This window comes from Barbus barbus (genome assembly GCF_936440315.1).
Source record: "Barbus barbus genome assembly, chromosome: 17".
In the NCBI taxonomy this organism is placed as follows: Eukaryota; Metazoa; Chordata; class Actinopteri; order Cypriniformes; family Cyprinidae; genus Barbus; species Barbus barbus.
The window spans coordinates 22,476,728-22,493,590 of record NC_136745.1 but is presented as its reverse complement, the minus strand read 5'-3'; the positions used below and the strand labels follow the sequence as shown (position 1 = coordinate 22,493,590).

The following is a 16,863-nucleotide window of genomic DNA, read 5'->3' as shown; positions in this document are numbered from 1 at the left end:
GGAGGAAGTAGAGACGCTGCTGTGCTTTCTTGGCCAGTGCTACAGTGTTGTTAGTCCAGGAGAGGTCCTCTGTGATGTGCACACCCAGGAACTTGGTGCTGCTCACTCTCTCCACAGTCGCACCGTTGATGGTCAGAGGGGCATGCTGAGTGTGTACTCTCCTGAAGTCAACAACAATCTCCTTCGTCTTCTCCACATTCAGAGAGAGATTGTTGTCACTGCACCACCCGGCCAGGCGGCTCACCTCGCTCCTGTAGTTTGTCTCATCTCTGTTGCTAATGAGACCCACCACAGTCGTGTCATCCGCAAACTTAATGAAGAGGTTGGAGTTGTGTGACGGTGTGCAGTCATGGGTCAGCAGAGTGAAGAGGAGGGGGCTCAGCACACATCCTTGGGGGGACCCAGTGTTCAGTGTGATGGTGCTGGATGTGTTAATGCCGACCCGTACTGCCTGAAGTCTCCCGGTCAGGAAGTCCAACAGCCAGTTGCACAGAGAGGTGTTGAGCCACAGCTGGACCAGTTTGTGAGTTTGTGAGTGAGCTCATTATACACAATGAGACAGCTACGATGCTGGAGATACAAGCTGTCGAAGCACGTTTGGACTTCCTACACATATAGCGCACGGCTTACACACACACAATAATATATAGTGCAAATTGTGAGATAAGGCGTTGGGTTGAGTTAGAGGTGAAATACATTATTGCTCAAGGCAATTTTTATGGAAGATAAGGGCAGCACTAGCAGAGTGGGCGAATTTGATAGAGGGAGGAAGCAAAGGGGAAAAGGACTGTTATTGTTGAGTAACTTCATGTGCTCCAAGGCGACTAGCGATGTCATAACGGAGGGAGGGAAACTGCCATTCTCTTTCAATCGCTCCCGTCTCGTCTTTCCATCTATGGGCCCCCCTCATCCCCCCAACTATGCCCTAGGGTTTGCTAGCGGGGCTGCTATTGGCTGTCGGTTTGATAGTGAAGCTGAGAATAACCACCAACCAGACACAGGGTGCCCCTCCACACGGTTTCCACAGCAACCCCTTAAATGCAACGCAGGGACCATGTGGCAACACCAGTTTGAGTGTAAGCAGGGAAAAGTAGCACAAATGCAACCTTCATTAAACCGCAAATGAGCCCATCTCTCAAGGGGTTTACTTCCACATTTTTAATCTAACATAATCTAAAGGTGACTGTACCTGGTCACATCATGTTGAAATTCGTTTAACATTTGAATTGCTTGATGTCACTGATAATTGAGGGCAGTGCCATGGGGCATCACTGAACTACCATCTTGACAATGTGAGGCCAGAGGATCTCATTACGCAACAGGTCCCTACTGCAGACAGCCCCAGGAGCACAGCCAGCATCATTAAATCAGATATCCACTGCTTCTAACCACTCATGCCAAACTGCTATTAGGTCAGAGGCAGAGAGCTCTGCTTTAGTTCTTAATGAAGTGCCATTACTGAATGGAATCTATTGGAAATTGTATATCTGACACAAATCCAAGGCAGTATGCAAGCTTTTCCTATAATTAAAAGATGGTTCTGAGAGGTCCCAGAGTTTACAATGCATTGCATATGGGCAAAAGACGCTTACCTTGGCAGGTGAAGCATTTGATGTGGAAGTGGACGTGCTGCACTCGTACCACCTCTCCTTTGCACACCTCCCGGCAGCGAAAGCAGTGGATTGGTCCGGAGCTCCGTTCACTGCTGCATGAGCTTTGCTGATAGGGTACTAATAGGAAAAAGACAAAAAGACACTAAGTAACAAACATTACATGATATATCGGCAGTGTTGGTCTCATTACTCAACTGAATTTATTACTCATTACTAGTTAATCCTTTTAAATATTATTACTTTACTTATTACTACCAGTCAACAGTAATTAGTTACAGTACACTACTAGTTACCAGGGAAAGTAGTATTATTACTGTAATGCATTATTAGTAAATAGTTACTGCCAAACACTGTTTATTGGAACCTTATTGTTGGCAACTATTAGATTTTACTTTTATTTTTTTTATGAATCATTATTTATTAGTATCGGCACTGACACTGAATGAATGTTGTTATTGTTAACTAAAACTAAAGCTATTTTAAAAAATGATTTTCGTTAATTGAAATAAAGCTGAAATAAAATACAAATATTAGATTTAGAGAAAAAGAAAGACAAATTTAACTTAAAGCAATCAAATGTTACAAATGTTTCCCAACCAACTAACTGAAAATAAGTTTGGTGAAGTATTGAAAATTCCTAAAACTGAAATGAAAGTAGTGTAAAGCTAAATAATTAAAATTATAAAAGTGATAAAGCTCAAACTAAAATTAAACTGAATAAATAAAAACTGAAAATATAAACAAAATGCTGTTCAAATTATAATTAATAACAATTAATAATAGCAATAATTAATATTATTGTTATTAACATTATAATAATTAATAAAAGTACACAAATAATACTAATAATGAATATATACCTTATCTGCAGATATTCAGATATTTAATTGTCCATGTTCATTTCCATTTTTTAATTCTCCCCTGTATACTTACCTCTGAAATCATCTAATGTTCACTTTATCTTTAAAAAAACCTGAGTTTTAATTTAGAGAAAAATATGTATGTCTTATTTTTAAATCGTCTCTAAAAAAAAATTATAATTTCGCTAAAACAAAGTAGTCATCTTTTAATAACACATAACACAAAAATAATTATAGTCTTATCTGTATCAGCCAGAACTTCAATATTGGTCATGGGTTTGTCTAGAGTACAGTGTGTTAGGGCAAAAGTGATGTCTTTTGCTCTCTACACTGTATTTGTTGTCCCTGTACTACAGCTGTGAGTTCTGAGTTTGTCATTATAATGGGCCTGAGGGTTACCTAGTGTATTGATGGCTGGAGGTTTTGTGCTGATTGCCCTCCTATTAAAGATGCATAACAGGCGTTCAAACACTCAGCCAGTGAATAAATCAATTACTGTGCAATCACTGTAGCAAGTGTTGCTCTCGCTTTAGTCTAAACGGATTTAACTGGGGGAAAATGTTGAAAACAGCAAGGGCACATGCCCTACCCTGATCTCCGTTGTTTCAGCTACAATGCTGGCAGCAAGGCAGAACTGCCGGGCCTGCGATCAGATTCATCAGCACCATGTTCCCACAGCTCCCTGAGAAACAGAGCCCGGCGACAGCCAGGAGCACACATTAAAATATTGACAGGCCTGGTAGAGCATACTGGGAACTAGGTTTTAATGAGGGTTTTGTGTGCATGTTGGAAAAGACAAATGTAATCAGCGAGCACAGCGAGTCAAGTCAGGAAGTGATACTGATCAGTGCAGGAAATTTCCTTATTTTTCAACAATAAATCATTATTATCAAATGCGGTCACCTGAGCCTGAATTTTTAGGGATCCACCAATATTAAAATTCTGCCCAACACATATAATCCAGTGAATATTTTTCTGTTATAGCAGATAACCAATAAGTTGCTAAGCGTTTAAATAGTAAATAATACTGTAAAAAATATTATTGAAATATCTACACAATAAACACTTACATACTGATGTATCGGTCAAGTATCTGAGGGTGGAAAATAGATATTTTTTACTGCAACAAACAAACAATGTCTTGTACTAAAAGATAATGAATTTTGAACTGCATTTATTATTGTGTCAAAATAACTGAAAAACAAAACTATGCTGGGAGTGAAATTAGACATTAAAACATTATAATGAACAGAATACAATGTTACATTTATTTTGAGATTTCCTAAAGATTACATTTAACTGTTTCAATAAAAATAAAAAATATGGTACAAAAGGGATCTAAATATCTGTGCAATGAATACAAGCATATTGGTAAGCTGAAGAACAATGATCCATTAATGCTGTTAACCACAGTGAGAGCCATTATCCACAAATGGCAAAAACATGGAACAGTGGTGAACCTTCCCTGTAGCAGGACAATGATCCAAAACACACCAGCAAATCCACCTCTGAATAGCTGAAGAAAAACAAAATGAAGACTTTGGAGTGGCCTAGTCAAAGTCCTGACCTGAAACCTATTGAGATGCTGTGGCATGACCTTAAAAAGGCGGTTCATGCTCGAAAACCCTCCAATGTGGCTGAATTACAACAATTCTGCCAAGATGAGTGGGCCAAAATTCCTCCACAGCGCTGTAACAGACTCATTGCAAGTTATCGCAAACGCTTGATTGCAGTTGTTGCTCCTAAGGGTGGCCCAACCAGTTATTAGGTTTAGGGGGCAAGCACTTTTTCACACAGGGCTATGTGGGTTTGGATTTTGTTTTCCCTTCATAATAAAAAAACTTCATTCAAAAACTGCATGTTGTGTTTACTTGTGTTATCTTTGATTAATATTTAAATTTGTTTGATGATTTGAAACATTAAAGTGTGACAAGCATGCAAAAAAATTAAAAATCAGGAAGGGGGCCAACACTTTTTCACACCACTGTATGTCTTTCAGGTGTCACTCCTCTGTCATTTATGGGTGTCACTGTACTAAAGGAGGGTGGGTGTAAACAGGCTGTGTAATCCCTGCTATGCACAGAGATCCTGGGAGGACATGCACACAGGATTAAAGTTTTTAATGGCACCTACATTAGATACCTAATGAGATCACTCATGTTTTAGTGGAAAGTATTACTATAATGGATGCTAAAATCCAGATTTAAATTCATTTTAAAAAGAAAATGTCTATTATTAATGAAGAACTGACAGTCTTCACAGTTCAAATAAAAACAACAAGATCCCCAAACCCCAAAATAGGTCACTCTGAATTTTCTTACATTTTCAACAGTTTAAACATGTGTTGCCATAAATTCCTCTTGGTTTGCACACACACACACACACACACACACACACACAAACACATACACACACACAAAAACCTCAGTTGAACGGAAAAAATGAATTAAATTAAATGCTTGATATATAAAAAATGAGATTCAGAGAGGTCTAGTTCTTCTGGGAAACCCTTCAGAGCACTAACGTTAAGCAATATATAGCAAAGGACCGGTAACATCCAGCCCAAGGTGTAAGGTGATAACCACATGACCTAAGGGGCCGCTGCTATTTCTGTCCTCAGCGGAGGAGCCTCCTGCGGATTATAGTCACACAGGATTGTGGGAGAGTGGAGGTGACAAGGCTGCTCTCAATTCCTCCATAGCCAGGTAGAAGAGAGGTGTAAACAAGAGCTTGTGGCCAGACAGAGTCCACTTATCCTTCACAGTAGTGAAGACCTTTAAATCCAGTGCTAGAATTAATAACTAAGTAACACTCCTGCTTCCATAAGAGAGTCAGGACACTTACCTCCGACAAGAATAATACTGACCAGTACTAGAAAAATATGTTTTTGGTGGTTGTTAAGAGCATGGTACTTGAATGTTTAAATAATGTGTGTCATTACTTGCTCAGTACAATCAAATTTAGCATATCTAAAACCGTATATAAAATAGGATCATCTGTATTTACTTTAAACTTGTGGCTGAAATATCTCATCAGTATATTTAATCAATGTTTAAAACATGCTGTTTAATATTTTGGTGGAAACTATGATTATTATTATTTTTTTCAGTGTTATTTGTTGAACAGAAAGTTCAAAGGACTAATTTCTTCTTTTTTTTTGGATAAATGTAAAAATCTTTGATTTAATTAATAAAATAATTAAATTATTTTAAAAATATATAAACTTATGAATGGTAATAGACAAATATGTTAAGTTATTAATTGTTAGTGACTTTTGATTACTTTTAATTAGGGATGCACCGAAATAAAAATTCTGGGCTGAAACCCAAAACTAAAAACTGAAAACTAAACTGAAAATGCTTTTTAATAATTATTTATTATTTTAATTATTTTTAATAATATTTTTATATAAATGAACTTTTAATGATTTAATGATGCTGAATTAAAAAAACACAAGCCGGTAAAATAGTCAGACTTTTATGGAAAGTAAAACAATAAAATTGGAGAGAAAAAACATTAATATTAATATCAATCTATTATTTTTATTCAGTTTGAAACAACAATTAAATTTAAAGCTGCAGTCCAGCTGCAGAGGGGGGGTGGGTGCTCTGGAGGTCTCCGGGGATAGGGTGACCGGATGGAAGGCCTCCAGGGCGGTGCCCGTTCCGGGAGCCACGGAGGAGCAGGGAGCTCGGGGAGCCATGGCAGAGCAGGGAGCTCGGGAGGCCATGGCGGGTCAGGGGACTCGGGCGACTATGGCGGGTCAGGAGACTCGGGAGGCCATGGCGGATCCGGGGATTCAGGAGGCCATGGCCCCGGTCCCCAGCCCCCACCCCGGCCTCTACGGCTGGAGCCATACTACCCCCCAAAAAAAAAATCCTTGGAGAAAGTAGAGGACTCCAAGCACTGGGGCTGGAGCCGACACTGGAGCGCACTCTGGGGCTGGAGCCGACACTGGAGGGCTTGACTTCCCCGTGGACAGTGGGCTTGACTTCCCCGTGGACAGTGGGCTTGACTTCCCCGCGGACGGCATTTCTAGGCTGAGGACAGAGACGGTGCTGGGAGGAGATGGGTAGTCGGAACATTTGGCTGGGTATATGGAGGGTCCTGACGAAGGGTGAGCTGGCGAGGCCCGGTGGTTTTCGGGAGGGACTGGATGATGATCGCTCTGAATCTCTATTACTTCGAGACTGACACCATTTAAATAGAAGACATGATTAACCAACTCGATCAGGCCGGGCTTCGGGCCAATATTCACGTCATATTTCAGATGCGGGCAAGTCCTCTGGCCTGTTTTAGGCTTCTCCTTATCTTTATATTTTAGACATCCATCAATTATTGATGAAAAAAAATTGCCGCGCTGGTGGAAATAATATGAGTCAACTGTCAAGAGCGGCTCGATGGTGTTTAGTGTCCCGCAGCAGCAGCGAGCCGTCAGCGCAGCTGAAGAGTTCTGCGTTCAGATACACTAGGGGTGTGCGATATGACGATTTTTGATCGTGGACGATAAAAATGTCTCCACGATCTGCTTTTGAAGAAATATCGTAGTATCGCGCTACCGCGCACATTGTCAAATACAGTTCTGGCGCCGCCGTCTCTATATACTGTACAACACGACATACAGCAGTAGAGTTACTCTGACAGGACACTGCACTTATTCGCGATCGCAAAAGTACATTATTTGCATACAAGCCTTGCTGGTTAAATGTTTAATTCGCGCGCTGGTCTGACGTGCGCTTGTTCTGAGCGCATACACCTGAAGCACGCGCACTAAAACGCCTGTCTAACAGCGCCTGATTACTCAACTAACTTATCTTTTGCGCTAATACTGTCAAAACACACAAGGTTTACATACAGACTGAGTTGGTTATCTCTAAAATGAAAGTAAATAGTTAAGAGAGAAACGGATGCGTGCCTGTACTGTATATTAGATGCGTGCAGCTCTTAAAGAGACAGGACACTAAACATGCTGTCGACTGTCATTAAAGGGATAGTTCACCCTAAAATTTAATTTCTGTCATTATTTACTCAGTGGAAAACCAAACAGTTGCTGGTCCACATTGACTTTGATAGTAGGAAAGAAAAATCCTATGGAAGTCACTGAGGACCAGCAACTGTTTGCTTTTCCACCTTCTTCAAAATATCATTTATAAATGTTCAGCACAAGAAAGAAACTCATTCCGGTTTAAAACAACTTTTGAGTAAATGATGATATAAAAATACAACATTATGACAGAATTGACAGACAGATGACAGAATATTAATTTGTGGGGGAACTATTCATTTAACGTTAAAAAAAAAAAAAAACGCAAAAGAGAAAAATCACTCACTATTCTTGACTGAAAAACTTTAATACAGTTGCTTTAGGAATCAGTCTATCTAGTGTTTTATTTTTATATTTGTTCATTCAATTTCATTGAATGCTCTGCTAAATACACCTATTGTACCTGGAAATAAAGCACTGTTTGTTTTATTTGTATATTATGTGTATTTGTAATGTGTATCTTTGTTCTTATTTTTTAATAAGAAAAATAAAATTATGACAAAGATTTTTTATCTTCGCCCACTTTGGCCTAAATATCTGCCATGCATCTTTGTCTTTCTAGTTTGGCTGTAATGCTCAGACAACTTGTAAAACCAAAATAGTAAAACTAACAAAGAATCGTGATAAAAATCGTGAATCGTGATATTTCTATAAAAAATCGTGATATGATATTTTTCCCATATCGCCCACCCCTAAGATACACACAATAAAGTAAAAGCCAAAGCAAAAGTAATTACCATGAATGTGTCCGGGGGAAATAGTAAGATTCGCCATCTCCTCGTTAGACGCGCCTTTAGAGAGAAGTGCATCTTCACAGATAACGATTATATTAAATAGTTTTTGTTTTTATTTGTTTCGTTAAGTAGTAATTTAAAGCTTTCTATAGATATATTTATCATGTCTGTGAGACATGTATTCACTCCTGTTCAAGATAAAAGCACGTTTTGTTGACATTGTGAGTGCACACAAATAAAAGTAGACCCTTTACAGTTATGAATGATGTATTACTCTTACCTTTATGAGCAAAAATTATAGTGTAAGTTGTTTCCATTGAAAAAAAAAATGCAATTGATTGTGCTGGTGCCTCCATGTCCTGCGCTTTAGCTTCCACTCTCCGCACAAACTAGATGCAGCGCACATTTATCTAGGTTTAACGTTTACACATTGTTATATGCTTGAACTGTTTTAGTATATCTATAGATTTATTTTAGGCAAGTCGTGATGATTTGAGAAGGCTAAATTGATCAAACATAAGCTATGATCAGCCTGCCGGTCTGCCGCTGGCCGCTTCGTCGTTACTTTAAGAAAGAAAAAACTTATTTAATGAACAAAAAATGCTCCAAACCTTTTTTTCTAAATTAACTTAATAAAAAGCCAGAACGAAATATAAACACTTTCCCATTAGGGCAAGGCTCTAGTACATTTGGTCATTTTAGAATGTTAAGTTCTACTTCTGTAGATATTTTGGTGAAAATAACTCAAAATTAATGTAGGAGTCATGTAACGCATTACAATTCGGAGACAGTAATATTGTAAGGAAATGAATTACTTTTAAATAACAGTAACAAGTAATCTGTAATGTATTACAGTTTGGAAGTAACTTGCACAACACTGATGGTGACTATGGGGGTCATGTAAATTATTATTATTATTTTTTATTATTTTTGCAATTTACTAGATTTATCATTTGTCTTTTTATTTTCTTGATAAAATCGGTAATCGTCTTTTACCTGACTGTTGACTAGGGCTGTATACCTTGGAGAACCTGGCGATACGATACATACCTCGATACACAGGTCACGATTCGATACGTACCTCGATACAGAGCTGTCTCGATACGATTTGATACAATGTGACACGATTCGATACGATTCAATAAAAATACATGGGCCAGAGCCAATTAGTTAATGCTGAACACATTTACTCAACAAACAGAACTCTGCATTTTTCTTCAATTTATTGAAGACAAAAGTGCATTATAACAAAGTGCATTTTGCTTAAATATTTGCAACTTTAAGTGCTCTGATTAATTGTACACAAATTGTATTAATCTGGAAATTACCACAAGTCAACATTTAACTTTCCAAGGGTACAGGTTCCAAGGTACGTTTTTTTTTTTTTTTTTTTTTGAGGGGGCAGGAAATATAAGATATTATTCATCCTGCCTCCTTTTCATCATGGTTTTATAAATTATATGAATGAGGATGATGAAGTAAGTTTTGTGGGAAAAAAAAATATCCATGAATGAAATAAACATAAACATTACATTACATTACATTACAGTCTGAGCTCACACAAGCACAAAATCTTCTTCTTATTATTCTTAACGTCTTATTAAATCTTCTTATAATTCTTTTTTGTGACACCATGTACTGCCATAACATATTTCACTATGAAATCACTTAAATGCTACATCTTGCTTTAACATTTTCCATGAGTTTTTTGAAACTCGCGGGCGCCGCTGCGCCCCCTAATGGCTGGGCGGAGTATCGATACTAAGGGCTAGAATATCGATACTGTATCTTTTTTTATTATATCGGTATGTATCTAAGAATCGATATTTTGAGCACACCCCTACTGTTGACATCGACATCGCGATACCTACAATCGTCATATCGCCCAGCCCTAGTTCGAAGGGAGCATAATTTGCTTTTTGGGTTAAAAGAATTTCTTAATATGAAATTCGAATGGCATGACAATTAGATTAGACTGTACAGAAATTGAAATCTACATGCTAATACACACTTTAATCATAGTCACGCAATGCTCATGTTGTTAACATTAATAATTTGAGAATAAAGTATAACAATAATAACAATTTGCACGGTTTGATGTGATATGAGCTAACCGATCATTAGATTTAATCACCATTGGTAGCGCGATTTATTGTAATGCTTTTTTCCCCAGTTGGTCAGAACAGACATGGCAGACTTGTTACTTATTTGTTCAGATGACAATATCCGGTGAAAGTTCTTATTTGGGTCATATATTCCAAGACATAGGCTAGAATCTGTGATTGCGAAGTACAGTAAACATCCACACCGGTGCATGACTGCCACACATTCACCTCAAAACATTAGATCCATCCACGCAAGGAAGATAATTCCGCAAGCAGCTGCAATTTCAGGTTTTCAAACAGAGATGGCGACAAAGAGGCAAAACTTACAGACTGCAGCTTTAACTGTTTTTTTTTTTTGTTTGTTTTTTTGCTTTTCTGGTGAGCATGTTTTTTTTTTGGGCTGTTTTTCTGTTTCAGCCAAAAAACGAAAATGCTATTTTTGGCTTGATAGTGATCATTTCTCTTTTATACTTTTAAAAAGACAAAAATCTTTCCCCCTGAAACCTGCTTAAGAAAAGTGGGGGTGTTGGGTGTTCAAAGACCTGTTTGCAGTACATGGGCCTACGGAGAACCTGACAAAATATGATTTATGACTACTGTTACAATCAAGCCAACATTGCTGTAGTGACAGGAGCTAACTGACCCTGTCAGACAAATGATCACTCAAATAAGACAAACCCAAGGTCAGACAGAATGAGCTCTGAGGGCCTCAAGGACTTGCTCCGGGCTTCCATCTGCTCTCAGGGTTACTAATGATTTGGGATTTCAGCAAAGTTTAGAGAAATGTGTTGGGTCAGGGTCATCTGTTGAACATCCCTAGTGTCACTCTATGAATTATCTACCTTTATATCTTCAACAGGAGACGATTCCTTGGATTCTTTAATGGAAAGTATCCTTTGGAAGCTAGACTGCAAACATCTACAATAACTGAGAATCAGCTGGATTTTAGCATTGCTCATTGAGCTGGAAGACAGTACTAAGATGTTGTGCCAAAGAAATAAGCTTAGCCCACTAACAGAGTCTGCCAAAATCACTCTGATATATAGGAAACAGCAGACTATATAAAGAGATAAGTAACACAGAGGAGTACAAAAAATCTACTCAAGAAAATGCCATCCTTACCAGTTTAGAAAATAAAAATGCTTAGTAATGATCAAGAGATCATGCCGAAGTAGTTATTAAAACTATTCCCCTCTATGCAAATATGTTTGTCAAAGCTAACTTAATTAAGTAGCAGTTTCTTGTACGTTGTTCTAATAGCAAGGAGCCACAATCCAATTAGCACATCTAGACACTACAAGTAGTACTATTTCTTTGTAAAACATTTTCTATAGCACATGCCTTGCAGTTATAGTACTGGAATGAGAGTGGTCCTACAGAAAGAGCTTCATCAAAGATATTACCCGTATATGCAATCCAGGGGAAATGCATGGAGAATTAAATCTTTAGAAAGATCTGTAGGAAATTTAACACTGACAAGTGTTAGCATGCTGGTGCTTCTCTTTTGTTCCCAGTGCTGCTAAATCATACTGGTGGGTTACAGGAATGACAAATGGGTGCTGACACTGGGCCGGACTGTGCTCCAGATGGGATGAGAGTGTGTTTACGGTGCCATAGTGGGTCTACGTCTGCTGACACACTAGCTCAGATCAAATCAACTCCCAGGTAGAGCTTATGCAGATAGATGCTACAGAGTAACATCAAGGCAGATGTATAGTGCATAATATTTAATCCGGGAAGCCACCATTATAACTTGAGGGGGGCCGTTTTTACACTACTACTTTTTGGGAAATAATCATTAAATTATAAAAGTCTTGGCCACCATGCAAAACCAAAATTGAATCGAATGACCTCTATCAACCTATTATTATGTCTTTAACACCCAGTTGTGAAAATCAAGTTTTTAATGGTGTCTAACTGTCTATGTAATTGAAAAGTTCCATGGAGGGATAGTTCACACAAAAATGAAAATTCTGCCATTATTTACTCACCCTCATGTTGTTCCAAGCACGTACGACCTTCTTTGGAACACAAATTAAGATATTTATTGATGAAATCCGAGAGCTTTCTGACCCTGCAAGTACAGTAACACAACTACCACATTCGTGTTACTGTCGTGAACACACGTCAAATTCTGACATAGAAGAGAAGAAATTGTTGAATAAAGTCATTATTTTAGTTTGCTTTGCACACAAAAAGTATTCTCGTAGCTTCATAAAATGAAGGTTGAACAACTGATATCACATGGACTATTTTAACGATGTCCTTACAGCCTTTCTGGGCCTTGAACGTGGTAGTTCCCTTGCTGTCTATGCAGGGTCAGAAAGCTCTCGGATTTCATCAAAAATAACTTAATTTGTGATCAGAACAAAGGTCTTACAGGTTTGGAACGACATGAGGGTGAGTAATTATTGACAGAATTGTTATTTTTAGGTCAACTATCCCTTTAAAGATTCTTCATGGAACAATAGGTTCCAATAAAGAACTTTTGGTTTGAACTTTTTATTTTTAAGACTGAACCACTGAGCAAACTTTAAGTCACTCAATTAATATTCATGAGTCAAACTGAGTAATCATGTGCCCTCCCTACCCACTGTTCAAATCACTCCTGCATATAATTTACAAAGCAATTTTTGTGATTAATAATGGGATTTGTCATAATGACAGTAAATTAATCCAATGTTTTCTTTTGAGCACATACCACATAATAGTCTAATTCTATATGCTAATACAATGACAGTTTACTTCTGTAAATGTGTGTGCTAGCGTGTGATTGATGTGAGGGATGCTGAGCCATGAATGCTGACACAGGAAGAGCAGAATAGGACTTCAGGAACCTTAGGCTAGACTCACAGTCACATTCACTGGCCGATTGTTATGTCACTTAAATGAGTCAGGCTTATACAAAATGTACCACTGCTCTCCTTTTCAAATCCTTCCAACGCCCCTGATATAAACAATCACTATCTATCATTTACTAGGATCTCTAAGGCACAGAAACCCTTGATATTCACTCAGGAGGATCAAACGGGAGAACAAAGAGAGAAAGAAAGACAGAAAGAAAGCACAGGGAATGGAAAACAGATTGAAAGAGCATTCCGCTACTCAATTGTTTGTCTGTTCTCTCATTGGTGCAGAAAATAGAGGGCAGGTGATAATGGCAGTTGACCATAAGAAATGTAGGGAGCAGCAAATGAAGAGAGACCAAGTGACCTCAGTGTAATTGCTCGGCATTTTCACTGGCTCAAGGCAATCATGCTCAATGTAGTGTACAACACGCCATTGTGCACAGCTACCACTCCATTCAAATGCCATATGTCTGCATGAGTGGCTATCAGGTAAGTTTGAGGCTTGGCGTCATTCGTCCAATTGGGTTGGGACTTTCTACTAAAAAAAAGAGCATGTCTATTTACAAAGCAAAAATATCTGATTATGTACATGTTCTACAAAACACTCCAGGTCTCTTGTGGACCAAGCATGCCTGTTCATTTGTTGGTAGCTCTCCAGCTAGACCTTTTTTGCCATGAGACACAACCCGGCCACTGCACTCATTCCCTTGCCATCTGTCTGCAGCTGAAAACACTCGCTTTCCATACGGTAGCACGCTGGTAGCAACTCCAGCCCCAGCTGACAGGCAAAACGCTTTGAAAGAGTGAACAAGGCAAGCTCAATTGGCTGATGTGACATTGTTTTATCAGAGTGTGATAGTACTGCGAGCTGTGTGTCCTGAACTAAGGGGAGAATTGTGGGGGGATTAGTTCAGAGCGTTGGACACATGTGGGCAAAGCTTGTCCATCCACTCATCAGCTGAGAATGCAATTTAGCAGCTTGCTGCAAGAATGCAAACCATTTCTAATCACAGAACAGCACAGCATTTGTCAAGTAGGACGGAAAAACAGCTCTATTGCCCATCGGCTTTGTTCTTAAGGTTCTGCTGAACTTTTCCCATAAAAGGTTCATTATGAGAAGCAACGGTCATGCCCTTGCAACATCAGCTGACTGAAGCACAAGCCTCAAAAGAGAGCTGGTCACCAATATGAGCTTGTCCGTCTTTCATTCTCTGTTGGTGTTCATCTTTTCATCTGACAGATTTCTACAGCATGTAATCAGTAATGATGATTCAGTATTATGACTGGATGAGAGCTGAATGAATGCAACCAAGCGTATCTGACTGGCATTGAACTAGACACCAAGTTTTATAACATTTAACCACACATTTTTATCTCCAAATGGACATAAGTTTGTCAGAATCATTTTCTACTGCTTTTTGAATTGACAGTTTGTGCAATTCCTTTCAGTTTCTACAGAGATTAAAAGAATAAGTCCTCCTTATCAATCCTGAGCACATGAGGCTAATTTGTAACACTGAATAAAAAATTGTAGTAACAGTAATATTATCAATAATAATAAACCTGTTCTTATTATTATAAACGTCACATCAAATTAAATGATTCATATTATATTTATTATAAGAAAGCATTATTATTATTATCATCATCATATCCCAAATACCTGATTCAGTGAAAATGTATTTGGGACAGGTCAGAAGCAAGAGGTCAAACGCTTCACTAAGACAAATTGCTCTTATTTTACAAGGTCAATATAAAGTTTATTTAAGCTATTTTATCTGCTTCGATTATTTCACAATAGCATTTCATTCATCTTTGCAATTATACCAAGGTAACAACAGCAAGAATTCACTCACCACTCGTGCTCATGATGCGGAGACAATAATCCAAGAGTAAGATTTAATATCCAGACAGCAGCAGTCGCCTATTGTTCCACCGATAAAATCCAGTTATTGAGCTTGAAGTCAGAGTCGAGCCGTTAAAGTGGGATAGAAACTCGAGGAATAATTAACCAAAAATATTAAAGCTCTCAATGTGATTCCCGGATCACAGGAGGGCAGTGATCACTTAGTAATAATGGGAAGGGTGGTCTTAAAGTACTGCACCCCGTGAGTAGCGCTGATGACTGGCCTCAAATAAAGCGGAATGTTGTCTAGTCACATTCCATGATCTGCTGCCGTTTCTCGCGTGCAGCCTGAGATCAGTGTTGCATGCAGTGGACAAGGCGCTGTCACTGTACTCTCGCCGGGGTGACGTCAGCGAGCGCGGAGCAGCGTGTTTCCTCACAACATCTACTCTGCACGCGCGCACAGCGCTGGAGACAGATCCGTTGATTGCAATGGCAGCGCTGTGTTTTTGTCTTGTCGCCTGCGGCGGATTTGAGGTGTGAGGTCGTGCAGGGGGAAAGTTGCAGGGTAGGGTGGGTTTTCGCAGATTACGGCATTTACTGTATATAGATGTATAGCGCCCTCTTATGCAGAGTTAGAAAAAAACAGTGTAAATAAAGAAGACAAAATTGGCTTCATTTAGGAACCTGCCAACCAAAAAAAGCTTCTTACATTAAGAAACATTAACCCGTTTAGAGCTGAATTATATTCCAGAAATGATAATCAATATAAAATGCAGTTCAATAATATAATAATCATTATAAGCTAAATAAAAATATGGTGTAGCCAAAACAACTATATATATATATATATATATATATATATATATATATATATATATATATATATATATATATATATAAAATGTAGTTTAGATGCATATAATAGTCAGACTTATAATAGTCAGACAAAATGAACTAAAGTCTGACATGATGCTCATTGATTATTTAAGCAGCATCTATAATAATAATACATCATGAATTGGGTAGCACAATTCAGGCCTATAATTTGATACATTAACTGAACAATATTGACCTAATTCTTATAAACTGCTATGGACAATGTGTGTTCGGTGAACTGAAACTTTTCTATTGGCAAAAATGTTGGAAATGATTTTGCCTTTGCCTAAGCTTTTTTAAAAGAAATTATTTTGAAGTCATTCAAAAGCTTAAAAAACTAGGTCAAAAATGTTCACTAGAGAAATTTCAAAATGTTTTATACGCAGAAATAAAGATGACATGCTAATGTACTGATTCCAGAATTTTTTCTTACACTGAATAGTTTTTGAAATGATTTGTTACTGAAGTACTCTCAAATCAAGGTCAGTGGAGAAAACCTCTTACCTGGCAATTTCCCATTTATTTTACTCTTGACGTACACTAGTAGTCACTCTTTCATCACTTTACATCTCAGAGGTTTGTGCTTAGTTATTGCACAACCTCACAAATCAGCCCAGCATTCATTCCTCTGTGAAATAAAAATACTTTCAGTCTGAATACACTGTAACCTACAAAGAAATAAAAGACTTTACACCAGTGCCATTTAGAAAAGTAATAAATCACATTCACAAGTTCACTGTTTGTTCAGCTCAATACAGACTCATAGACTCATGAACTGCACCTTGGTTAATCAGTTTTTTTGTTGTTGTTTGTTTGTTTTTGTTTTTTTATTAAAAAAGCTCTGACCCATGGGGAGGCAGACAGGCAGTTGGATTTAACAGAAAGTCGCTTATTTGCCAGTTGTTCTCATTTGTATTTCCTAACCTAAAGGCT

At 38.1% G+C, this 16,863-nt stretch overlaps 1 protein-coding gene across 2 annotated transcripts in view; it reads right to left on the bottom strand.

Moving 5' to 3' along the window:
* The window catches only part of ablim3 (actin binding LIM protein family, member 3), a 67,209-nt gene extending 51,617 nt beyond the window's left edge, over positions 1-15,592 (bottom strand). Inside the window, exons 1-2 of one of the 2 annotated variants that reach the window (XR_013785377.1) lie at positions 15,062-15,592; positions 1,593-1,730 (exon numbers count right to left, since the gene is read on the bottom strand). Coding sequence is in view for 1 of the 2 variants with exons in the window: in XM_079439124.1 (XP_079295250.1) it covers positions 1,593-1,730; positions 15,062-15,074 (151 nt within the window). In the remaining variant the exon portion in view is untranslated. The remainder of the gene's footprint in view (positions 1-1,592; positions 1,731-15,061) is intronic. The other variant, XM_079439124.1, reaches the window with a different exon arrangement.
* Positions 15,593-16,863: the final 1,271 nt, after the last annotated feature.